Source organism: Saccoglossus kowalevskii, chromosome 13 (assembly GCF_978046115.1).
Source record: "Saccoglossus kowalevskii chromosome 13, keSacKowa6.1, whole genome shotgun sequence".
Classification (NCBI taxonomy): domain Eukaryota; kingdom Metazoa; phylum Hemichordata; class Enteropneusta; family Harrimaniidae; genus Saccoglossus; species Saccoglossus kowalevskii.
In genome coordinates, this window is record NC_140653.1 from 23,753,179 (window position 1) to 23,780,857 (window position 27,679).

General features: G+C 34.6%; 1 protein-coding gene across 7 annotated transcripts; it reads right to left on the reverse strand.

Moving 5' to 3' along the window:
• Positions 1-5,750: 5,750 nt before the first annotated feature.
• Positions 5,751-27,679, reverse strand: tpm (tropomyosin). Of its 7 annotated transcripts, none has more exons than XM_006811644.3 (9): positions 27,333-27,678; positions 25,921-26,046; positions 19,160-19,293; positions 16,121-16,166; positions 13,714-13,785; positions 12,501-12,571; positions 12,183-12,321; positions 9,975-10,044; positions 5,751-7,260 (listed from the first exon to the last, which is right to left on the reverse strand). In XM_006811644.3, the coding sequence occupies exons 1-9, from the start codon at positions 27,444-27,446 to the stop codon at positions 7,178-7,180; spliced, it is 855 nt and encodes a 284-aa protein (XP_006811707.1). In that variant the 5' UTR covers positions 27,447-27,678; the 3' UTR covers positions 5,751-7,177. The 7 variants fall into 7 exon arrangements, with proteins under 7 accessions (XP_006811707.1, XP_006811706.1, XP_006811708.1 ...); XM_006811643.3 differs by lacking the exon at positions 13,714-13,785 and adding an exon at positions 13,863-13,934; NM_001164934.1 differs by lacking the exon at positions 13,714-13,785 and adding an exon at positions 13,552-13,623 and having other exon boundaries at positions 6,906-7,260; positions 27,333-27,564.

Here is a 27,679-nt window from a genome sequence, read left to right on the forward strand (position 1 = left end):
CACTTTCCGTATTTGCGCTTTCTTTCTATCTATCTATCATTTAGACGAAGCTGAATGCTTACCTAAGAATACACATACTGACCTATTGTATCTGAAATGGTTGTGGCATATCTATGCTTTTAAAGCCAATATGGTTATAATTATACTAAAACTTTAGTGCTCTTTGCTCTTAACCCAACAAATGCCATCAATGTGTTGCCCTAATATTCGCGTGTTGACTTAGATTGGAGTTGAATTTTTCCCCCTATTGGATATTCCTTCCAGAATTTGAGGATACTTTTCTTTTTTTTAATATGTATATTCTTGTCGATTACTGAGATGCTCAGTATTTGATCACATTGACTGGGGAAAATCTGGATGTTTGATTTCTGTAATTGCACACATTTTGTATTTCCTACCTTCATGTGTAGGTAGTTTTTGGGTGGTTATTATAAATCTTAATTTGACAGATTTCTAGAATAGCAACAATTAATAATAATATACATCATTTCAACTGTACATGAAATATGATAGATTAATTTATTATGCATGAATTTTAGCAAATATACTAAACACAGGGACAAGCAACTGTAACGTGAAAGTAACATCAAACACCAAAAAAAAAGTTAATAGTAATGCGTCCGTTGATGCGTCAAAAGCACGAAAAAAAAATCGTATGCATAGTCTTACCTAAACTCTCTCCCTTCATGTTTGCCACAGTTGCCTGTCTCTGTATTCTGAATTTTCATTTCAATTGTGTGTTGTATATATACAAATATAGTTATGTGATTTATTATTTTCAATAGCATTTTGGTGTTTATAATCAATTGTAAAGTGGTTCCAAGTATATGAGGTTATAAATGTCATGGCTTTCAAACCAGACTTTAGTCCACACAATTACTCATTTCATAATTTTTTTTCAAAAATTGAACTATTGTATTGTATCACTCTTTGACATGATCTTGTATAATAACCAGTGATTTAGTTGGTCATCTGTCATTGCAGTTAACCCTGGCGTGAACTGGTTTTGAATAGGCATAAATGGCTTGCATTTATAGGTGCAATTTATTCATCGTGAATTTATCAAAATAACTGACCCTGTGAAAAGGGGGGGTTGCTGAGTTGAATTGAATCCTATCCTATCCTATCGTGTCGTGTCAGGCTGTTTGTTTATGTACGTACGTGTGTATCATTGTTCAAATTAACGTGCCAATAGAAAAAAAATGTATATTCATTCAGATGTGGATAAAAAGGCCATGCTGTGTACTATTCATATCAACATGTGCACATCCAAAAATAGGATGGTTTATATGTCAATTAGGTTCATGGTCAAATTTGATAATTTTGCTGAGTAGCTCACTGAATGTTATATTCTGGATACAAGTAATCATTTTGCGCAAGTTGGAGTTTCTAGAAATATTTAAACAATTTTATATTATAAATCCCGAGACTATTGGGCTAAACTAAATCTGACAGGTTCATTCATGGAAATGCAATCAATCAATCGATAGATGTGCTACAGGGACACTAAACCATATTGATATTAACATTTTGGTTTCAGACTTCATGATTTAAATCTGTTATTCACTTCTATTGTACATTTACAAAATAAGCCATGCTAAGATGCTTGTTCTTTCATTACCTGGGTAACTGCAGTCTCGATACAACTAAATGTCAATGCATCCAATATTAATAATTGTTTAACCAGTCGCTGAAATATTCATTTGTATTTATGGAGGAAAATAACATTTAATAGCTCCACCTTTGTAAAAAAAAAATATAATAAAACTAGTTTTGAAAAATAAATCTTGTGTAAGTTTCATTACTCTTATAGTGTGGCGATGGTTTGAAAGTATGTTTTATTTGTAGATTACCCATGAAAGTAGCCTGACAATTTGGCGTAGGTGGCGCTCTGGACTGCTGCGATCCCCACCTACACCAACTTGTCAGGCTACCATGAAAGCTATTCTGTTGTATCATGTATATACAACTATCTGGGTTTGATCATTAGACGTAATGCGCTTGTATGTTACCCATGTGTGTCTCCCGTTAGGCCAGATTTTTATTATCCCTTGTTTCGCGAACCCCGTGAATGAACAGGAGCCAAAAATGAAATAAAATTTTATTTCAGCGTAATTTCTCACGCCAGACTGCAAAAAATTGCTAAAAAAAAAACTTATTTTTATCTTCATTTTTTATTCCGCCCGCCGCATAACAAACCCAAGTTGCATTTTCGTGGGAGTATCAAGATTAAAGTACCAAGGTCTCGCGCAAATGAGAAACAAGGTTATACATGGAATAAAATTTCTTCTCTCCGATCAATGATCTCACTTGCAATTCTTTGAGAATCCCACAAGTCTAATGGGAAAAAAGAATTAATTTCATTTTTTTCCCGCCCTTCTCAAAAAATTGCCTTATAAAAACTTGAGAAACCAGGAACAAAAAAAGTCTGGCCTTATCTCAAAAATCTATTAGTGAACTTTAATGAGACTTAATGCATGCATGCTCTGAAACTACCAGTATGTAGGCGCATTATCGTAAAATCTGTATTAGAAGCTGCATCCATTCTTTTTGAACAATTGAAAACCAAACATTTATTATTTCTCATATTTAGAGATGCTCTAATAGAAGCCGCATTCCTTCTGTTGCAATGTACCATTTTAATAGAAGCCGCGGCTTTTAATACAGATTATACCATAATACCTAATTAACTAAATCCTAATAATCTTTGGGGACCCCCACCTTCAAATTTTAAGTACCGGTACTGCCAGTAATTGTACCAATGTGCTCCAGGGCAATGTGAATAAGACTAGTTTGTGGTTGAAAAAATCTGGTATACCAATTTCTTGATTTGTATAAATATCTTCATAATCAATGATCACATTCCTGTGAGTTTGGTACTTAGGCACTTTGGAATAATACAAAATCCAGAGTTGTGAGAAACCAGAATTGCATATTACAGTGTATGACATATGGTGGGAGTATCGGTATGTACAAATCCTCAGCTGTTGGCTTGTAAGCTGTTGTATATATCTGGTAGTGACGCTTATTTGTGGGCTTCGAATACAACCTTCAGCACCAATGTAGTGAAAGCTCGTTGACTGCTGCATGGAACGTGGACTTCAATTGACCTCACTGTGATGACGCATGCATTTTGGAATACGGAAAAAGATGCGCACTGCGTACACAATATGCTAATAAACTTTAACAAGTTTATGACATCTCATGAATATTATTTGTAAGTGAAATTATTAATAGAAAGCATTTAGTGTGAAACGCTGAAATCACCTATACTCTGTCTTGACCCACACTGTCTATTGTGGTTTAAAGACAAAACTTTCTATCATTCTAAACTGGTCACCAAATTAAACTTTCTGCGGTTTACACTCAAATCTACATTAGCTACGACAAGCCTCAATAGGTCTTGATTGTATACAGCGCCACCAGTGGCTGTTCCTGGCTTCCAGACTATACATGCATCTCTAAACATGTTCTATAGGAGGTAACAATCACTGCCAGTACTGTAAAATACTTTATTTTCGCTTGGAATTTATTTTTGCTATTTTCGCTGAAGGAATGATTCAGTGAAAATAAAATCCAGCGAATATACCTTTTTTTCTATATTTTACAGTAACTTATGTCCTTAGGCAATGTGTATATCTTCTGAAGCTTGGATGTGGGAGAAAACTAGTCACACTGCTAATTATTGCACATGTCCCTATGGCAATGAATACATTCTCTTAAAGGGAACCTCAATCCAAACAACATAATGACCCCTAAAGAAAAAGCTTCACAAATGTAGGAGAATGCAATTTACACTTTTTTTATATCAGTTCTCATTCTCTAGATATTCAACTTTTCATCGTTATTATGTAGTCAGCCATCTTGATTCTCAAGCAAAGGATTATGGGTAAAGTATGACATCATAGAATTTGTTGTCAGAAATTGAGAAAATTATTTCATCTATAACATGAGAAATACTCATGCGAATTAGTTCAAATTTTCGTTGTGCATATTACTCATGTATATAATTATAGTAATGGAAATTGGAATTTAACAAATACACATAAAGTGAAGATATTGTTAAAAACGTTAAAAAATAAAAATCAATATTTTAGTTGTGAAATATAGAATGTCACTTTTTTGTCCCCTTTTTGTGCTCAACATGTGATATATCACCTACATAACCTACTCACGTTGGTAAATTGTATACAATATAAGGAAATTTTAGCATTTGGTAGAAAAACAAAAATAAATATTTTCAGTTCTGTTTCCATGACAACTATTTTATAAGCATGGATGGTACCAGTACATGTATGCTACCAATTTCTAAACTTTCAGCCAATTTAAAGTTCAACTTTTGAAGTTATAGATGAAATCATTTTCTGACAACAGATTCTATGTCATACTTTACCCATAATTCTTTGCTTGAAAATCAAGATGGCTGACTACGTAATACTGATGAAAAGTGGAATATCTAGAGAATGAAAAGTGATACAACAAAACTGTAAATTGCATTCTCCTACATTTATGGAGCTTTTTCTTGGGAGTTCATTATGTTTGGATTGAGGTTCTCTTTAATTAAAGCTGAAAGAAGGGGATATTTTCTGTGAAAAACAATCAGCTGATATATCAAATGCAAATAACGTCCATCATTTGGAAAAATAGGAGCATGCTATAACTATCAACCAATCCATGATATGATCACTGATTGTGAAGGCGAAATCTTTGGGAACAGTCAAGATGGTAACCAGTGGAATGCAAGTCTGGTACGCAAAGCACATAATCTGTTTCTTTTTTTCTTGAAATTCGTGGTACCTAGGTTTAATTTCTCCAAGAAATAAATACAAAAACCTCTGTGTACATGAATGTTTACATCGAAATAGCCCCTCAAATTTTAGATGTTGAAACATACAAAAGTCTTAAGTTTTTGTCTCTAGTTTTTTTGGTAGCTGATTTGCCATTTTTTTTGCCTAGATTTTGGAGTATTTTTATGTGATTTGATAATTTCTTGCGAGTCTGTATCTGCCCCTTTAAATTTAACACACAAAACTGATTTTTATTGAACACATTGCTTCTCCTGCATTAACAAGTTTGATTTTTATTTGACAAACAGTTGTACTAATTTGCATAAGATCTTCAGGTTGCACTGGTGTATTGTCCTGCCTCGTCATATGGCTGCATTTACATTTAGTTGAATTAAATAAGATTGATCTTCCATTTCAATGCATCAAGACTCAAGTGGTATGGGTGGTTAATGGCCAGGTTAATCGATTGGGATAAGTAACCCAATCTTGCGACTTGAATTCCAAAAACTAAAATCTTCCAGTGTAAAATATTTCCCATTACTAGAGTATGTTATTAAAGGTGTTGAACATTAAACTTCCAGGAGCAAATATCAGTCGACCTAAATATATTTTGTTCATGCAATTTTGGGGGAAAATGTTTTCTTCTCCCACCCCTTCTAAAGATTGGAACTCCAGATTTTCACCCCCACCCCTTAACCATTCATCTTTGGCAATATTGAACTTGCTATTTACATTTAAACAATTTACTTTCCAAGTAGCATTTGAGATGATCTCTAATAAATGCAGCTAACTTTGTTGACTACTGCTCCCCAAAAAACTATTTGCTTTGTAGTGTCAATACAAACTTCACTGGACCGCAACATACCTAGGTATTTTCTCAGATGACTCCTTTCAGTTTAACACACAAAACTGATTTTTTTTTTTACACACCCTGCAATCATACAAATTCACAAAACAGTGTGGTTTCTATGGCAACTATCTTGTACAATGATATTTATTGGTGATTTTAACAAACAAGGCAAATATCCAGAGAAGAAAATAAAATGGGGAAAGTAAAACGTCTACATTTTTCACCTACAGAAAAACAATGAATTAGAAAATAAACTGCATGAAAAGTTGATGCACGTTGTTTTTATTTCAATTCGTCGTCTTTCTGGTTTTATTCAACATTTTAATTAAAAGCTCCACTATTTTTAAGCATGATGAAAAAAGATTTTACTTCTTTTCACTTGAAATATGGGCCCAACAACACACTAAACTATATTAATAATTACAAACACATCAAGAGAGTGTGTGTGTATATATATATTACTAATTTAGAAGAAGCTTACCTACTACATCTACAAAGACTTTTTAATAGGGATGGTCGAAATGGCAAAGAGAATTCTAGAAAGTGTAATACCGGTATTCTTTTTTAAAAAAAAATGATTTGGTTTGATACGTGCAATTGGAGAATCAAGGAAATATTTATTCAAAACAGTAAAAAAATATGAATGCCTATCCCCTACTTTTTTTTCTGTATTTTTTAAATCTTTAATTTAAGCCAGCAAATTGTTGAGTACCAGTTTGCCCCTGCACATTCCAGCCGACCATCCCTATCAAATAATGGAATATGCCCATAAATGGTGCTGGGGAGGGAGTGATTATTAGTACAAAGCATAATCGTTTTCTAGCCTTCAAAACGAAGTGGGGGAGCAGCCACGAAACGTGCAGAAGCAAACTGGGAAGTGCTAGCCTTTTTATTTTGTTCTGTTTGCGCTTGTAGGCAAGACTGCACATCAGGCTCCTTGGAAATTAGAAAACAAGTTCTGTTAGGAACAGTTAGAAAAGTGCCACATACATTTTGCAACAAGTTATTGACAGTGTTACAATACAAGCGCCGTTTCTATTCTGAACAAGTTCGTTCTCACTGACGAAATTTCAGAAATTACTCATTGGTTTAAAAAAAGCAATGGCTACCCAAAATCTAGGTAACTTTTCATGGAAGGCTTGTATTTCAGTTTCGCGGAACATAGCTCCGATAAAAAGAGACCGATCTGTGGTCCAGGTAAATACCTCGTACTTAAGACAGCATAAATAGAAGACGAGATTGAAACTTCATCAGTGAGACAAAGAAAAAGTTGTAAAAGTAAAGACTAGTTACAAAAAAACTGACATTCAACTGATCACTGCAGACTATCCAATGTAAACTGCTTCTGGTAAAGTAGTTCTCAAATAAATGTCCGAAAAAGACATAAAGCACCTATATGACCACAGTTGGGTAAATAAAAAAAACCTGTTCCTAACGAGAGTTAATGACCACTGTTATCAAAATATTTGTTTGCATGTTGTGCTTGAAGAATTCTAGAACCTCTGTTCTTGAATGGCTTTGACTGCAGGCAGTAGGCGTGTTACATAGCATGTAGATCTTGCAATGTCTGGTCCAGCTCGTCAGCCATGGACTTGTTCTTTTCCTTCTCAGAAAACAGCTCATCTAATATTGAAGGTAGAAGTAAGGAGGAAACCAAAAATGTTATAAAATAGGAAACATGTTTGATGGCTGATGCTGAAGAAACCATAACGTGATCCAATTCAAGCATCGTTCAGGTCCATCAACAGTTGATCCAGTTCGTCACTGACTTCTTTTGACTTGGCCTTCTCCTCATACACTTTATCTGCAGTGGCAAATTTCAAAGGTAAATTGTACAAGGCTTTCTCCCTTTTTTTTAAATACACAGACAACAAGGACGTATGTACAGACGTACATGCAATTGACAGCACACGATGCTAAACTGCACATCATGAATCAGATCGAGAGAGGAAAATAATTGTGTCACAGAATCTCATAATTTTAAAAATCAAAATGACATGTTGGCAAATTTTGAATGAGTTATAATTTTTTTACATTCTCAAAACTATAGAGAAGCAAGTTTTCTAAAATATTTGTGATATGAAATGGAGAAAATTACCCAAAAAATTATAACATCTTAAATATCATAAGCACAGTGGAAAGCAGGCCAAGTTCCACACCAGATTACGAAAATAATTGACATGTACAACATTGGTTGATCGAAGAAAGTAACTAGACTGATAATGAACATAAATTAACAAGCATGCGTAATGTATGTGAATTTTCATTTTTATATTTTATCCCAAATATCTCTACACTGGACGATAATTTGTTGATACCTCCATATTGCATTATGGGTAATAATGGATGCCAAATAGCTTTTGACTATTTCAGTAAAGAATTTAAAGCACTGAATATGAATAAAGTAATTTCATGTTTAATTCTTGTTAATTCAGTAAAACTATATTGAATAGATATGCAAAAATCTTTAAATTATTTCATTTCCGAAAATTGTTAATATAGATTTTTAATTCATTCAATATTGAATGTGTTAATGAGTTTGACAAGGGCCAAATACTTTAGTGCAATTTGATTAAAACTAAACTAAGACACAAAAATACAGAGTGGATATATATATATATATGACACTATTACAAAATTGTCAGCAAATATTATCAGATTTATCTTGAACTGTGCATGCAATGAATTCTAAGAATTAGATTAGGAAAGGGAAACCCTCAGGTAGGTTAAACATTAATTAAAATTTTTAAGTGCCACAGTGAGAATTTGTGTTATACAATTTTGAACAATGTATATTACGTACTCCACTTTAAGTGAATTACAAACAATGAAACACACGTGACTGACACACCCACCACCAAGACATACAACACCAAGAGAGGGGTTAAAAAGAGAGAAAGCATTGGCCGGAATACCAACCGCTGAAGCGTATATTCACCAGCAAATACTCGTATATGCAGGGTAACCCAAGTCAGCCAGATTTCACACGAGCTGGATCAACTGGAACGCACGCATATAGGCATTTGTAAAGCGCATTTTGCAGATATGTATGCAAGTGATGACTTTATCCATCCGCTTAGCGTAATAAATTTACTGTTAACATAAGCTACAATGATAATATGGTACATGTTATTTATACAATGATTTATAATGCTCACTTGCGTAATCTCAATCCACGAAAAGGAAAGTATTTTGAATTTAACCTTTTCACCACCAGACTTTCTCGCCCAAATTATTCTGCATTTTTTCCTTGTATTCATCAATATTTCTGGTAATGAACCCTAATTTTGGAGCCAACAGACACAATTTTAGTCTATTTTCAGTTTTTACACAAAAAATTTGGTTATTTTTGTCCCAATCTTCTTAGGAAAGTGCAGACTATAAAGGGACTACTTTGTGAATTTGTGTTTAAAAGATGGAACTGGTGGTGAAAAGGATAATATGCAACCCATATTTTCAACCCATACACAAATAAAATTGCATGCACTAACAGGGTATATTTTCATGCAAACCAAGTGACTACATTTTTCTTAAAGATCAAATTCAGACACTCCCAAAGATCAACTGCATTTTATTTTGGAGCAACATAGCTTAGGATAATTTGAAGGCTAAAAATGGTTTGAAAAATAACTCGGCAATTAAGAACACCCCATGACAGCTGGAAATGTAAACGATGTAGATCAATTCCTGAAATAGTTGATTGCATTACCCATTATATTTCATTATTTGGGACAATACTAGAAAAAAGACTGCTGACCAGAATTTTTTATTCTCAACAAACAGCCGACTAAATTTTACTTGAAATTGATCTGCTTGTTTAGATCACCACACATTATTGACATATGGATTGCATTTACAGTTCAGAGGTCATAACTAAACCTGTTACCACATTTGGAATAATCATTATCCTTATTTGGTCAATGACTCCAGCAGTTATTTCTGTGGTTGTATGATCCTATTTCTAGCACTACCGGTATAAGGCCACATCAACACATGTATATATCATAAAAAAACCTCATACAGTCAACAGAATGTTGTACTTTAGGTGTGACAACAAAGAGGTCAAAAATGTGAGTACCCAACAACATTTTTTTTATTTCAGTCAGAAAATTAATTTTGATCATGGCTTTGTTGTCAACATTCTTCAGAGCAGCAATTTTTTTTTTACTTTTATAAATCAGGAAGCTTTCAGCTAAGATATAGAATTGTTAATAAATGAGGAAAGAATCGTGCACACAAAGCTTGGTTTGTGCAAAGCAGTGCTTTGAAAGTGCCACAGAATTTTTGGAGTGGGAGGACATTATTAACCGACTTTGTGGACTCCTTGACAAACGTACCTTCAAGATCATCCACTTGTCTCTCCAGTTTTTGGTTTGACCTTTCAGCGAACTCAGCACGGGTCTCAGCCTGAAACAGAGCGTACAAGTAAAACTGAATTATGTGTTGTACAGTTACAATCTGCCTATCCCTTACCTGTGCATCACCAACACCTTACTAACTTTAAAATTAACGGAGCACCCCCTATAAATAAATATTTTTCCACTGCTCTGCATTAGTGCGCCCTCTCAGTCAACTTAATGATCCAATGTCTTGTACAGTTATAAAGAAACAATTGATGCATTTGGGTTCAAACGATCCAAATAATGTTATAGCTTTGACCATAATTTGTCAAATGCCTACATTTGTTCCCAATAAGTACATGGAATAAAATTTTTATAAAAAAATACAAAGACAGGTAAAAAAAAAAAAAAAATTAACAAAACTTGTATTTTCAATAAGACTTGTTTGGTCATTCTACCAAGACTGGCGTGCATAGAAACTCACTTTGAAATGACAATATTAGACAAAGTACTACAGTGCCCTCTAGAGGCAACTATTGAAATCACAAATTTTTCATTGACCATGTCCTGGGCTTACATTGCAGGTCAATGACATTTGTAATGCATCATCATGTTAACTGCAGCCATGAAGAAGGAAGGATATACATGCATGGAAAGTTGAGAACATTCCCCAAATTGTAATAAACAGTATCTCATTTGAACTCCCTGAAAGCCATCCATCCAGAAACATGCCATGGTATGCCATGCATGTTTTACATGATGAAGAGTCAGTTCTCTACACAACTTTTCAGCACCACCAGTAGACTGCCCTCTATGCTAACTGTTAGCACAATGTAGACTGCCCTCTATGCTAACTGTTAGCACAAGTGAGACTGTCCTCGACCCCAATTGTCAGCATGACTGGTCACATTGTTTGCTTGTGACATGTCTGGTATATGAGCCAGATTACTAAAAACTCATCTGTTTTTACTCAAAAATTATTTTCAATATTTCTTTGATAACTTTCTCCGATTTCAGCAAATAAGTTTGAATTTGTCAGAAAATACTACTAACAGATTTTGGTTAAAAAGAATACAAATTTTGGTAACAATTTTAAGAGAAATAGCAAAATTTGAAATAAATATTTTATCAAGGAAGGTGTCAAAATAATATACCGACAATATGGCTGACAGTGCATTAACCTTAGTGGAAAATAATGTTATATTCTAATCATGCAAGACATCCCTCCATTTCCACCTCTTCTCACAGATTGTGAAAATCACAGAATATCTCTCAAACCTGGGCCAGTCTTGGTCAAATGATGAACAAGTAAAATAATTCTCTGAACAAATTACTCAAAATTATATCATAATGCATTATTCAAAAGGTTATTGATTACAATTTGACCACCATTGCTACAATGGGCACAAGTCCTTGGCTGATCATAATTTTGTCTCTGAGTTGCTATTGCAACAATAAATTATGTCTAAATCGTCACATTTCAACACTGATAAGAAAACGGTAACTAGTGAATAATGCAACACTCAGAATGAACACCTACAATCTATCAAATTCAAACACCATTAAGTTTTAACCTAAATCACAGGGAATTGATTAACAGGGTTGGGTAAAAGTAAGTTGTGCAAAAAATTGCGCAAAAAAAAAAAAACAACAATGCTAAATATCATGCTTCAAAAAAATGATAATTGAAAATATACAAAAATTAATACATCAAAAAAAACTGTTATTGTACATCAACAAGCATGTTAGGATGAAGGGGGCAATAGTAGTAAACTTTAGACCATCTCGTCCTCGGACACAGTATACGACATTTCATGACATCACACTGGGTGGTCGGGGTCAGTAAGGAGTGAGTCGTACTTAGTACGGCGAAAAATAAAAAAGCAGTGAAATTATAAAAAAATCCAAACATGCAAAACATGCTGGGGGTTGATTAAAATACAAAAAGTTAAAAAAAAAAGTTTGAAATGTCAATGAGTTGCCTTGTCATTGGTAGGGGTGTTGTTTATATACCAGTATCCATAAGCTGCGTTATCCGATTTCATTTCTCCCACTCGTAGAATCTTATCAGACAAATGAAATCGGACTATATTCTGGTATATAAACAACAACGCCTAGCAACAAGGTAACTCCTACGCCGTGTCAAAGGCATGCGGTTATTGTTAATCGGTCCAAACGTTTACTACTATCTGAGATTACACAAACCTCCTTCAGACTGGCTTCGAGTTGCTTGATTTTTTCTTCATAGTTGAATTCCCTCTCAGAGGCCTTCTCCTCACTGACTTCGAGGGACTTCAGGTTTGTGGCGACAATTTTCAGTTCTTCCTCCAAATCAGATCCCTTACTGTGGAGTAAACATACAACAAACAACCATTTTACCCATGTCACACAACATTACATTATTGATGTATAGTCTTCTAAAGCTGTTTGGCTGATGATAGAAGAATTTTCAAAATAAAAAAATTGTGATGTTTTCAATATCTTTGTACAACAATTCGTCATGACAACTCTTTCACTACTTACGCTTCTGCTACCTCTGCACGCTCCTCTGCACGTTCCAACTCTGCCTCCGTGACAACCAGCTTACGAGCAACCTGGCAAATGCAAAAATTAAAAACTTGTTAAAATTAACAAATTTTAATTAAAATTTAAATTTGTATCATATATGGAATACAGCAATTATGAAATTAACGATTCTGATCTTGGAATAATCTTTCAAGTAGCGATTGGATATCAGTAGAGTCTTGACTATTATCATATATATTCACTTCACGATGTACATCATATTTATTTTCAGAAATGAACGAAAGTCATAAACGGCACTTTCTTTGTGTCATATGAAGAATTACTGGTACTGTGCATCCAAGATTCTTTTTTGACAATGTAACAGTAAAATCAGTGATACATGCTCAATACATGCAAAGATTCAGCGGTTCAATAATGTAGTTAATAAGATTGAAGTGCACTCGTAAAAAAACAAGATATTTTGAAACAAACAAGATTCCCAGACTCTGCCCCCAAACCAGGAGGATTGGCTCAACTCAATTCATTCATTCATTTAGTATCAAATCCATGCAGTCATGCTGTTGATTAAGAAGCACACACCCCTTGAGCAGCAAATAGTATGGTCCAACACACTATAAACAGCTTATACCATTATAAATGGGGGTGAGCTGAGTCAATCCCTCCTCATTAAAGGCATGAGTTGGGATTACCTGAGTGGCATGGCACCAGCTAGCCCACATGAGAGATTACGATGGAAGCATACATCACGTACCTGGTCATACCATAAAATGGGCATGCAGGATGAATATGGAGAGATTGGATGCACAATGAATAGTACTGAGAAAAAAATATTAGAAAGGATAGGGAAGGATGATACAACAATCAAATACTATACCTGTTATGTTGTTGTTTTAAAATCCGGGTTATTTGATGCGGTTAGTTACTCAATGCTATAAGTACGGAATTCTCGTTCAAGCGATTAATTGAGATTACATATTGTATTCGAACACGGTTGGGGGTTAAAAACAAAACAAAAACACGGAAAGGAACGGAAAACTTGGGATGTTACCTCTTCGTATTTAACGTCAGCATCCTCGGCCATCTGTCGGGTGGTTTTAACCAAATTTTCTAATTCTGTGATCTAGATTTAAAAGTTTCCAAAGCAGAAAAGAAAGAGAAAAAACATGAGGTATGCCCACCACCAAGAGGAATGAGATGAGTGTAGCGTTACCTCAGAATACTTGCGCTCAGACTCCTCGGCCATTAAGCGGGTATGTTTCAGCTTCTCCTCAAGTAATCCTATCTAGAGAGAAAAGGTAAAATCTTGTCGTTAGAAAAACACAGGAGTCAGCCTGCTATAGACGACTTGGCCAGTTTTACCTCTTCAAATTTGTGATCCGCTTCTTCGGCCATACTCCGAGATTCATTGACCAATCTTTCGAGATCTAGTATCTGCAACAGGGAAGTATTTGTCGTTAATTTCACCGCTTTGGTGAAGTTAGTTTCCCACCAGTCTATAATAGAATGTGTTAGTAAGAGAGTATAGGAGGACTGAGCTTTTGAATACTAGCTCAATTTTGAGTTTTACATTTAGTACAATATCAGTTCCAGAATTAAAAAAAGAAAAAAATAGTAGCATCTATATTTGGAATTACACAGTCAAATAGTGCAATGAAGTTTTTAAGTGAGCTTTTCAGTAAATGTACTCAATATTTGAAATTCATATTGACGCAAACATTCTAATGTTTAGAAAATCATTAAAAAAAGTTCTGTTAAAAAGAATACTCAAAAACAGTTTCACTTTACAGTTTTTCTTGTGTTAAAAACACAGATTTTTTGCTCGTAATTAGTTGAAATTGACAAGGTTGTAAATTTTATGTCTTGAATGTTGAGAGGAAGGAATTTTTAGATTTATTAGTTTAAAAAAAATTAATTTGTTTAATTTCTGACTGTTCTTGGAGTAGGTACAATTGTGATACAGTGGCATACAAAAATGATTTCACAGAAGACTTTGTTTGATTTCAGTAGCTCAATGGTTCAGTCATTGATTACACTAAGATTTATCGTTCAATATTTATTTTGGACTAGAAAGAGTGTTGTGATGTCATATGTCACATGCATAACTTGGGTATTACCACAGTGTGACATATCACAGGGCACATCAAAACCCTGTGTGCGCGGCCTGAACAATGTCCGAAGCATACAGGGTAATATACAGTTACATAATTACAGATCGTGGTAACAATTGTTCATTTTGACAAGCTCATGTGTGTTTTTTTTGGAATTATTTTTCAGTCCCTCCAAACAAAATTTGAGCAAATACCACAAATGAGCAGAATCACCATACAGCGTCCACAAGACAGTTGCCTGAAATAGAACACTTGTGACATCATTTGCTTTCGGTACAATTTTAGCGATGGCTCCATTGTTAACACTCCGCCATTTTACTATGTCACACTGTGGAAATATGCACGTGATAAATATATAATCACATAATATTTTCTCTTAGGATATCATAACCGCTGCTCGGATTTATACAAAACTCTAGTGATAATCGCTCATGTCTGCTGACGTCGAACTAAGAGGAAATATTGTGGGATAATACATAATTATTGTGTAGTATGTCATTTATACAGTGATGTATGTCATCATTTATTGTGTAGTATGTCATTTATACCGTGATGCATGTCATCATTTATTGTGTAGTATGTCATTTATACCGTGATGCATGTCATCATTTATTGTGTAGTATGTATTTATATTGTGATGCATGTCATCATTTATTGTGTAGTATGTTTTATATTGTGATGCATGTCATCATTTATTGTGTAGTATGTCATTTATACAATGTGATACATGTCATCATTTATTGTATAGTATGTCATTTATACAATGTGATACATGTCATGATTTATTGTGTAGTAGGTCATTTATACAATGTGATATATGTCATCATTTATTGTGTAGTATGTCATTTATACAATGTGATACATGTCATCATTTATTGTGTAGTATGTCATTTATACAATGTGATACATGTCATGATTTATTGTGTAGTAGGTCATTTATACAATGTGATATATGTCATGATTTATTGTGTAGTTCGTCATTAAACAGTTTGTACAGTGCTACACAAAATATCTGGAAAGAAATAGTAACATGAGGTCACATTCATACAAAGTTATTCAACAAATGTTTATGGTTTTCTATATTTAGTCAAGCGTTGTTAAAATCATTGTAAAAATATTTGGATATTCAAGAAGCAATACGATAATATATCACAGGTCAATTCAAAAATCTGCGTTCATAATTCATCACATTCCATGTTGGAAAATGATACCAAAGTTGACTATTGTGGAATTTCAATGCAACCATACTTAAGACATTTGAATGTAATATTTTTTTTTGTCTGTCCGTATATGCTGATTATGCATGATTAGCTAAAATAAAATTTGATAAATACTATTATTCGTTTTGTTTGAATATCAGAACAATCTCGCAAACAGAGGCCGTCTAAAACGAAACATTTAACCAACAAATTTATCAGTCTGGAATCTCGGCCAATTGCTTTACATTCTGATAAAACAGTTCTGATTATCATATCACATCACAGGACATTAGTAAAGTAAGTGTCTTACCCTATCATCATCACTCAAGCCTCTGTTTTCAAGTACTTTTCTTGCTCTGAGAAGAAAAAAGATTTTCAGTTATAAAAACGAATAAAATAACAGATGTAACGGATACATTCTGTAACATCACATTAAGTGATAGTTAACATGAACACCATAATATTTTGGACAAAATGGAAAAAATTTATCATTTGCTACAAAAAATAGAAAAAACAATTTTGCAGGTTAATTTGTAATAAAGATTGACTTTGACATTCAAATGGTTGCAGAAGATAAAAGGGTTATGATTACATCAAACTGTCATTTTTATTATTTCACCCAACCCAGTTTTTAAAGTTTTCTAGAACATGTCAGAAAAGACACTGATATGTCAAGCATGCCAACAATTTACCTAATGGAATGTAATAATTATTTATCTGCACCATTGAGATTTAATTCATTTGTAGTATGTACATTTTATTTGAAATATCTACTCTCCAGGCATGTCTGTTAATGTAAGGTTATACATTCTTGGTATGCAGGGAGAGGCACCTCTTAGGGGTTTCCCTCTCTCACAAAACACACCCATAAATGTACATTTATGTACGACCTTGTGCAAGTGAGAAAAAACCTTGGTTAACCTGGGCTTCAATTTACTAGGCAGTCCCAGGGTGCTTAGATCAATGTTATTTGTTGGCAGAAATTGCACACATTTGGAAAAATAATAAAGCAGGTAATTTAATTCTAATATATCATATTTGTAGACAGACTGTCGCAGTGAAATTAACACCCAATCCAGTTACTTTACATATAGTAAGATTTGTTGAGCATGTCCATGCCATTTTTTGTAATCAACAAGGAGAGATACAATTTTCAGAGAAAACTTTCTCACAAATTTTAATAATAGAGACAGCTTTTTTAGCCACATATTCACGAGATGAATTAAATGTACACAGCTCATAATTAGGATAAAGGGTCACACTAACAGCATGTTTGGGTCACACCATTAGTGATGCATTGGCTGGTCTAAATATCGAAGAGATATTTTTTGCAGAGGGATATTTTTTGCAAAGAGTTTTTTGTAACGAATTAATAATTCATATTTCTTGTACACAAGGGTGACAAGCAATCAATATTCTCCCTGAAGATTCTGTTGGGATTTTGAAAGATAAAAATTAGTGAAAATCTTCATTTATATTTTCAAACAGACTCCTTAAATTCCGTCACTGATAATTCAGAAAGAAGGTCAAAAATTCGGCCACAGCAACCAAATATTTGACATGACATCAATCTTACAGCCATACAGCGTTCATATCAGCTTATCTTGCACCAACAGAAAAGATTACAGTGTTTAAATTAATTTTTCATCAACTGTCTATAAATCCAGTTTACTGCATATATGAACCACATAGATCTGAATCAAATTTACCTAACACCCCTATTAACGAATTTTCATTTTAACAAACTTGAGTTTTGAAATCATTTTAATTTGACAACAATCTGAGCGTAACCACACCACATGTCCATTACAATACATGACACGAATGTACTAATGGTAATGGGACTTGTGTATTCATTGATTTGAGAACCTCATAACCAATTTTTATTAATTGAGCATCCATGATTCTGCTAGTCCAAGGGATGCAAGGGGTCCATTAAAGGTATTTCAGCGCATTAGTTTGTATGACTGGATTTGACTAAGAAGTGCAACCCAAATGTGGATATACACGCAGGAAAATTTGATAAATGTCCAACAATACTAAAAACATGATTTCAAACATTAATGTTCTCTAAGTCAATAGCTGAAGTAAAATAAACACACTTTATAAAATGCAGGCTGTCATAAAACGCAACCCTTAACAAATTCAGGGGTCATAGAGTTTGGTATGCCATGTTAAAGAGTCTTTGGTATGTCTATGGCTCATACTGAATCTATTTAAAACATTCAGCATGCAATGGATTAAAAGGAAGGAGGATCAGGGTCAAATTCTGCTATTAATTAGGGGAACACTGGCATATAGTGGTTACATTTAACTCAATATATCCAGTATGTCAACAGAGAGCAGGAGTACTTGAATGAGTGTCATATGGAAACATGCGGGGAGGGCTGGTAGTGAATAGAACAGCATCCATCAGGGTACTCCCTGAACAAAAACTCATTAATACTCCTTCTGATGAGTACCCCTCTACCCCCAACTATTTTAATGTTTCCATGTACTTATAATGCTACTATTTTTTGGTTTATATATAATATTGTTGATGAGAAAGAATATTATTCCTATAAGTAGTCCATAGCTTTGACTTTCAAATACAGACCATATGGCGATATATTCCCCATTTAATCTGTTTATATTTGGTATTTGTCTGAAACCATTGAAATGCCATTAAAGGAGTCTCTAAAACTGAAACAACTACAATATAGTCAGACTAATCTATCCTATGTATTTATAGCTGATAAAGTGAGACAGTGGTTGATGAAGAAATGATTTATGTCAACCCGATTTGAATTCCAACCCCTTCCTGTAGGTCGAAAAAAGACCTGTCAATAACTCTGAGGTTGAAAAAGTAGCTCAACAACAGTGAACATATAAATATGTTAAGAGTTTTTACATTTAAAATAAGTAAAATACAATTATGTGATCATAGCAATGACTACTACCCAAAATATTAGCTGATCGCAGAAAAAATGTTTATGCAAATGGGATTGGAGGGTGGTAAGAATGCATTGCAGTTTGACGAGAAAAAAAAACATTTAGAAAGTAAGTTTAATTAGAGTTTGAAATTGTGAATTACTGTTCCAACATTCAAACATTTAACTGGCATATAATTGGGTTGTTAGAATCAAGTTATCAAGACATTTATAATGTTCCTTACAACTGTGTGAAAACCAAAATGAATGGGGTACTACAAATCAGAATAATTAATGGTACCGTTTTTAGAACGGTCTTTTGTGTAGCACATTGAGGTTTTCAAAACAAATTACACACAATAGTCATTCAAATTGTGATCTCCGCGGTTTAAGGCTTTGTGTGGAACTGTGGGAAGAATATCAAGAAAATTTGGATGTACCTCTCGCTTTCATCAGCAGCTTTTTCAATATCGGCTAACTTATCGGCTGCTACTTGGTATCTTTCTTGAGCCCGTTCCAACTCTTCATCGAGAAGCTGTAGACGTCTCTGCAACGAACTAACCTCGGCTTCAGCCTGGTCAAAAACAAAGAATGAAAATGATGTTAAATTGTTGTTTAGCTAGTGTGATAATCAAGTTAATGCTGCACCACTATAAAGGTTCCCAGCATAATTTTTATACTGTTAAAAGCAACAAATACTACAACTAATGGTGTTACACATGTTGGTCCATCTTAGCAAAAACAATTTCATTACTAGCTATGTCATTTATAACCCCAAAGAATTTTGTTAATTCAAGATGTAGATAATTTTACAAAAAGCTGACTCTTATACAGGATAAATGAGATAATTTGGCTAAAAACTAAAATAGCTATTTCTACAAAATTAATCTCCAAAGTAACACGAGGAAACTCAATAGTCTGGATAATAATTAACGTGAGCCAGTATTTATACAGGTTTGACATTTGACAAGTGGTCACAAAAATAAACCATGCTGACACGAGACCTTTAACCTCTTTTTTTTTATAACCGGATATTATTCCCACTTCATGGCACTCCAACATTCAGACATTTAAACCCAAATGGTCATAACGAGAGTAAAATCATCTATACCATTCATATCCCAGGTAATATTGCTCAAAATCTCACATACAAGTGTAATATCTGTTGATGTCATGTGATTTGTGATGTTTAAACATGATAAATGACGACACTAAAACAAGACAATAACCCACGGGTATGAATAAAACCAACAATACGATGTGACAACTGGCATAGTGACAAGTATGTAACGGGAAAAAAATAAAGCCTTGACTTTGGCACCTAGCCAAAACAAGGAACCTGCATGTTCTATATACATAAAACTCAATGTCAGATTCAATTTTACTTGGCTGACCTCAGTTTGTTTGATCCACAAGTTTGACAATTAGATATATATGCAAATATATCCCTATCCCGGCCACCTGTTGCAAATAAAATAAAATTATCTCATGCATAAATTCCAATTTCAGAATTTTGGGACTAAGCAGATATACTTTATGGTTCTTTAAATTATGACTTAACCAAAATTATGTAAATTTTATAACAGATACAAAGTGTGATAAACATATGGAGAAACAAAAACATGCAACTACAACAGTTGAATATTACTATCAACCACTAGTCAATTTGAGTTGTATTTATTTTCTTCAAACAAATTCCCACATCTTAACTGCACAGAGTTGATAAATGAAGTATATAGTAATGATTCAAAGTTACAGTTACGAATAAATTTATTTTTAGTGAAATATGCAAAATATGGCAAGTCTAAGCAGGTCAGAAACATGGTGGTATCCATAGCCACACAAAATCTATTGAATTCAAATTGAGGAACAAGTATTTTTTTTAGTACATTAAGTTCTGCATTTCCAACCGAGAGAAGCTAGTAACCCTAAGACCCCCTGATGCCACCGACACAACGTATTCATTCATTGAGAATCGATTCTGAGCATGCAAGCTTCTGCAGTTTATCCCTACTTCACTTCAATCGCCATGGAAACCTTTTAACCATCACTGGAGATCAGTAAACACACTGCAAACTTGCACAGGCCACAAGCACTACTGAGTATACCACTTGAAATATTTCACACATATTCCAAACAAATTTTATCTACCAGCAACTCTTCTGACAATCAAGCCATGTCAGACATCGAGACACTCTGAGAGGTACCAGTGAATAAAAGTTGTTCACCAGTCACAAATTACCAATAACTTATTCAATATATAACAATCATATCATTACACGACCTTTAAAAGTCAAACATAAATTATTTTTATGAATGTTAGTAAGTGCATTCTCATCTCCAGTGTATATATTGAGTTAGGCAAACATCATTAATTTTTTTTACTCGTGTAATTAAATACAGGAAAAATAAGTGACAAATTTTTAATTATTGTACAAAGTTCAATTGTACAAAGTTAGGGCATGTTTTGATAAAAAAAAATAGATATTGGCAGAATGTACAAGACACTGCACCTGCTGCGAGGACCCATCTCAATATATGATTGTGTATTTAGCTGGATGAAGTGGCAAAGACTAAATACCAATGCTATCCACAGCTGAACAGTGAATAATCCATCAAATCAAATTCCTATCGTATCGAATACTCAGCCTTAGTAAATAAAACTTCAGTCTAGTCTACAGATACATCATTTTACCCAATGTAATGTAGTACTTATTGTAAGAAGAGACTGAACCAAATCTGCATTAAAATTACCTTCCCATAAATAAACATTAGATTTTACACATGTCAATGCATTAGATGTACACAACAGCAAACTCTATTGTCTACAATGAAACTTGAATAGAAATCATTAACATGCTAAACACAGCAAAATACTGTGAAGCGAATTAACTGATTTCAGTTGAGTTAGCAGCATTTCAACTTGTCTGACATACTGAAACATAACCTTGACGTACAAACAAGGTTACTTCGAAGCAGAGATTATGCACACAAAGAGGGCAAACTTTAGAAAAGGACTGGTAAATATGGTCGAGCTTTTTCAGTACAAAAAGCAAGGTCAGAAGGGGACTCTTTGTGACCACATAGTAAAACGACACTGCCTTAGCTTCAGACAACAACAACCACAACTACTGCAAAGCATGACGTCAGTTTTATAACAGTTGTTTGTACAATGGCTCAGTCATGAAGGAAATATGCAGGAATATCTCTGCTTTTTTAAGACCCTGTAGGAACAGCCTTGGATTTTTGCAATCAGTTTATAAAGCAGCAGTCCGAACAAGCAATTATTTGTCAAAGTTTCATTATTTTTGTCAATAAATATACCCTTTCATAGCAACTACCCAAATAAAGATATGTACAACTATTTGCACATGGCTTACATCTGTTCTTCCAAATATTTGTGTATACTTGCATACTTGAAAAAAGTAAGATGGCAAATAATGTGGGTTAAGTTTTATTATTAATATGAATTGACATTTATTATATTTTTATGCAGCCGCAAAACATGTGCATCTCAGCTAAAACATTTCATTTAACATGTCCCGTATATTCACTGTGCAGTGAGTTGGCTTCCTAATTAATATGCACAATGCATAACGCAACCTGGACATATTACTGGGCTGTTTGAACTAATCAACTCCAACAGAATCGGACTGTATATAACATTTTAAAATCATCGAAACCACCCAATCGCTTTTTATGATTATCGTAATCAACGTAAGGAAATCTGCGGTTAGCAAAACAGTCGCCAGCAAATACCTTACCTCCACTACGCCCGGATCAGCTGACTGACGCGCATAGCATTATGTCTATTACAAGGTTTACAAATAATTCAGAAAATTTGCTGAAATTGTGTGTTTTCAAACACTCTGACGTTCATCTTGTGTTCCTTATCACAAATCGACTTGATAAAGTTACATTATCTGTGCTTGCGGAGTGTTTACCCGTTCATAAAGGGTTAACTTTGGATTCAACGGTAAATAAAGTGGCCCAGCCCACATTTTAGTCGAGATCGTGGCAGTTCATTAGAAATACAACATAGCATTTTATGACCTATCTATCATGCATGCGGTCGATCGGTCAAATTTACAACGGTCACGACATAGCCACGTTTGTGGGTGTACGAGACACCTGTCAATCGGACACGATCAATTTGGGACGAAATATAACAGAATTGTACGATAGTAAAGACAAAATGGCAGCTTACAGCTTCAGCTCTCGCCGATTCATCCTTCAGTGACCTCTCAAGCTCTTCGGATCTATCCTGCGCAGCTTCTGCCTCAGCTCTTAACGCTGCAACCTTCTTCCTGATTGATTCCATTGCTTAACTTTGATACTGATGTCACAATTTGTACAAAATCAACGAGCTCGACACACACACACCTGGGCAGTTTAATCTATAGGTACACCTTTCACACAGACGGGAACGGGGAGGTGTAATTCGTCCGGGTTGTAAAATTATATCCCTCCGCGAAAATGGGAATGCTGTTTTAAAACCAGAACAGGTACGGTGGTTCGTACCAGATTTATATTAAGATATTATATACTACGAATATGGCACGCGGTTTAAATATTTTTCTGGAAATAGAAATATTTGTCCGTATTGTTTAGGTTGGCGGAGTGATACCTGTATCAGGTAAGCTGTAAGTCAACGGGGTGGGTGCCGCCATTGATGATTAGTTCATCGGCCTCGTTTCAATAACAGCCTAGAGGGGTAGGTCCAATTGATCACCAGCTATTACAGGCAGTAATGCCCCTCCCGTCTCTGAAACACTATTTTCAGATCGAGGTCTGAACACAATTCTAAATCACGCTTATGTAATTTGTTCATACTATATAATCTCCCAACTTAATCTTTTTAAAGTTTTAATATATGTATTTAGATTTCTAGTGATTTTGCATTAGTCACCAAGTTGATTTGTCAATCGTTATAAGTTTTTTTTGTCACTTAATGGCTTTATGTGGTTTTGTAATGATGTCTCATTAGTCACATATTTGACCCTGACTTCACGGGAAATTGTCCATTTCTTTGTTTAGCGTTTTCAAATAAAGTTTGAAAAGTCAATGTCATTAATAAATAAATAAAATTCCACATCCCTTCGGCAATTAAGTTTGACTGGTACCATATTTCTGACTTAACGGTGTTTTGAACTGAACTTGCACTTACACTTTACACCAGCGTGTTTGTGTTGTTATTTTGTTTTGTTTTTTGTTTTTTTTTTGGCGACAGTTAGAACACTAAATATCCCTTCTTCTATTGTTTATGGTATATGTACTAGACATAGTGCATGATCATCATGTCTGAGAGTATACGACAGGGATGTACCAGTGTCTGTATCATCCTTCAACGTACACAACTCATCCTTCTCATTGGTATCCTGGGCAACCAGAGGTCACGGTTACAAGTCAAGAAGTGAGCGTCAGGGAGTATCATATTCCCGGTCATATTACGCTATCCCTGGTAGATGCCAGAACACATTCCGAGGGTGCGTGGGTCTAATTTTAGCCAAAGTGAGTAATATATCAACTTTGTGAATGTTTTGTTTTTGCTTTCTTCAAGTTGAGTAGTTCCACTCCCCATCCGAGTTTCGTCATATGATGGTAATATGGCGAACCCGATACTTACTAAATCAACTGAAGCTGTGCTTCTTCCAAAAATTACCAGACGAAAGAAAATGTCTATTATAGTTTTGCTATTGACCAAAGAAGTAAAATGCCCGATATATCTTATCAAGTTAACGAAACGATCGATAGATTGATTTCAATAGCAATAAATTCCACACACTACTCAATTTTGTTATTGTTAACTTCGAATTTTTATTTTACAGATTCGATGTTATACCCGTGGACTACTCTAGCTTTTTATTACTTTTAAGTTATTACCAAAATATGAAATCTCATCTATTTACATAGACCACAAAGTTGTCTATGTCTATGGTTTTTTATGAAATGACGCTACACTCCCATGTCCGGTTTATCGATCAATGTACGAACCAAATATGTACTCTAATAAATTCCTCGGACGCGAGTCACCATTGTATCGATAAAATCGTCTAAACATATACAGTGCGTGTGAGGTTTAACTTTCTATAACAGAATTTATCAACTGTTTAAACTTACTCATTTTCTTCTGTAAAAATCGCAAAGATTCCCCGATTGGGGTCTACCACTGAAAGGAAAAGCGCTATTTCCATGATAATGAGGGCAACTCCAGCGTACATTCCATGCGTAGTATTCCATATATGGAGCGGTGACGTAGCCGGTATTTAAATCATGTTTCAGGCTCCTTGTTTACAAGTTTAAGTCATTTTTATTTACTTGTTTATTGAATATAGCGGGAAATACGATTCAATGCGACATACGTCAACACCGACAACGCTGACAATGCATTATTCCGTGCTTTATAACGAAATACGTAATGTTTTTATTTGTCACCGAAGATATATCACTCCTGTGAACGCGATCGATGTCTGGAGTGCGATGTTTGTCTTCTTGAAGCGGTCTTAAACTTCAGTGTAATCGTGATTGCTGCGATATCATTGGGACAGTTTTTCCACAGATACCATAACTGTCCCACTGATTACCACAACGGTATGTTTGTTTATAAGATTAGATCAAAATTACATAGAGCGAAATAAACTTTTCGTTGGTCGTCCATAATCGCTGATGCTGTGTCATATGGCACTTGTGTCTGGTACATAAAAAAAAACCTGTTTCTATAGTATATTTTGGTTGGGGTTTTAATGAGTATTGTTTGCCTTATATACATTAGCAGAACTGTTAAAAACACGCTGTGAATTCCAAATTCATCTCTCACATTTTACAACCAGCATACATACCCCAAATAAAGAAAAAGAATTTCAAGAATGCCTGGCGGAGAAAACGAAAGCAATGTAAAACGTTGCCGTAAGAGGGCGAACGTTTTGTTGGTTGGTACGGTGGCGTGTTTTCAGTGCAGGATAGCAGGTCAAGTGAAGTGTCACTGTAATCAGCGAAAGAATGACAGAATCCTGGGAATTAAACTGTATACGACCTATGTACAGTATTTCACTATCCCCTTTCAAATTATTTTAAAATTACGTCCTGTTTCGTTACTCACATTACATCATGTTAATATGTTGTATGTATTCGGAACAATACCGTATTTTGGGATTATGATCTGAATGTGGAAAACAACATTCACTATCTCAATTGTACTTACAGTCGACGCCGTTTTTTCTGCATCATCCAATTTAAGTTCGGCTTGTGAAAGTTTGTCTTGCGTTGTGTCTAATTCCAATTCTAGATTTCTCATCTTCTTCATTAATTCTTTGTTTTCTTCATCCCCCTGTAGGTGAAAAGTATGCGATGGAAACGTTATATTGTGTGATAAATATATAACTACTTACTTATGAAGAAATGTTTTCATAATTATAAGCATTCGTTTGAGTGAAAACGCGTTGCGATGGGCATTAATAATCAGAGTGCATTTCATAGCCTACGTACCAGTCTATATTTTAATCGGCCAGTACTGGGTGAACTTTGGAGGTGTCACGTCGGTGTAAAAGCACTTCCTTTGTTCCAATAGCATGGTGCACGCAGCACAGTAAATATTAATATTAAAATGATTGATCAACGCAGTCTTTTCATTGTTCAGTCATAGAAACATGCGGTCTCAGTTTAGAGAGAAAGTGCCGGTTTCGAGAGAGAGTGTTTTCCGAAAGTTAAGTTTAAAAGAAATTTCGTCACACAACTCCCAGTAGAAATGACATTAATATTGCAAATCCAAATCATAAACTCGCTTAGTTAGGATACGATCAACAACGATCGTCTTCACCGCGTACCTATACCGCGCATTACAAATAACTTCGTGCCATCGTAAGTTACACCCACTCGTGCTCAACTTTTGAATTTACAAATTGAGAAAAAAAACAAAAACATATCTGCTCTTAAAAAAGGTAGTATATTATTATATTGACAGTTTCTTGAATATATACGGGGGTATGTTGAAGTGCTATATTAGCTGGTGCCAGCTGTCCCGAAAGAAAGGAATCCTAACGTCGCCATATTGGATTCGCAACAAGGCAAAGTATGTTAAGAATTATAACGCTCATTAACATAAAGTCCTTTCTTGGAGAGAAATCTTTAAACTGTAATTGTAGTAAATCGGATAATCTTCAGATATCTTTACTTTTTTCTTGCTTAACAGCATTTCCGTTGTAATTCAGGACTAACTGACCTGGGTCATTATCGTTCTGCCACGACTTGTAAAAAACATTATTTTACTTGTAAGTCTAACGTTTAAATTAAAAACAAAAAAATGGCTTATTTTGTTCTTAAAAATTATGACAATATTTCAATGCCATTTCTAACATAAGAAGGAATAATTGTTCTATTACTCTCAAGTAATTGGACGAACTCATATTCCGGTAGCTTTTTTATTATCATGGCTGCAACAAACGGTGTAAAATTTGAGAAATATTAACTCTATTCTCCCTGTAATTTGTTTATTTATATTAGTTCTAATGATCAGAAAGATGGTGCAGGGTGATGACGAGAAAGTAATATAGTATATTGCAAGGACAAAATAGTAAATATGTTTGGAATTTGAGTCTAGGAATTTTTTTAACTTACTTTTTCTGCTCTCTCGATGGCATTTCTCATCTCCTGCTCTGCCTGATCGCGGAGATCCAAGGCAGCTTCCTTCTCCATCCTCAAGCTCTGCATCTTCTTCTTGACAACTTCCATGGTTAATATGTATTTGGGTGCGAAGGCTCCACAGAAAAATATTCAAAGAAATTTGTAAAGATGGCGATGAGACGAGACGTTCTCTCCGAGCTTGGAATGTGGGAATGAAGATAGAGGAGCAAGAAAACGGCGTACACTTCAACTGGTTGCCTGGCTGGAAGTGGGAGTTGACGAAGAGCTAAGATAAACAGTTTGATGAGCTGCTCGGGCTTGGTTCACGTGACTCCAACCAG

Bases quoted from the DNA above. Each gene is read 5' to 3' on its own strand.
- tpm (XM_006811644.3), bottom strand. From the start codon at position 27,446: ATGGAAGTTGTCAAGAAGAAGATGCAGAGCTTGAGGATGGAGAAGGAA. The intron at 19,294-25,920 runs GTAAGTACAATT...GTTTTTGACCAG, and splicing joins CAGAAAAAACGGCGTCGACT to GCTGAAGCCGAGGTTAGTTC. The intron at 12,572-13,713 runs GTAACGCTACAC...TGCATTTGCCAG, and splicing joins CTGAGCGCAAGTATTCTGAG to GTTGCTCGTAAGCTGGTTGT.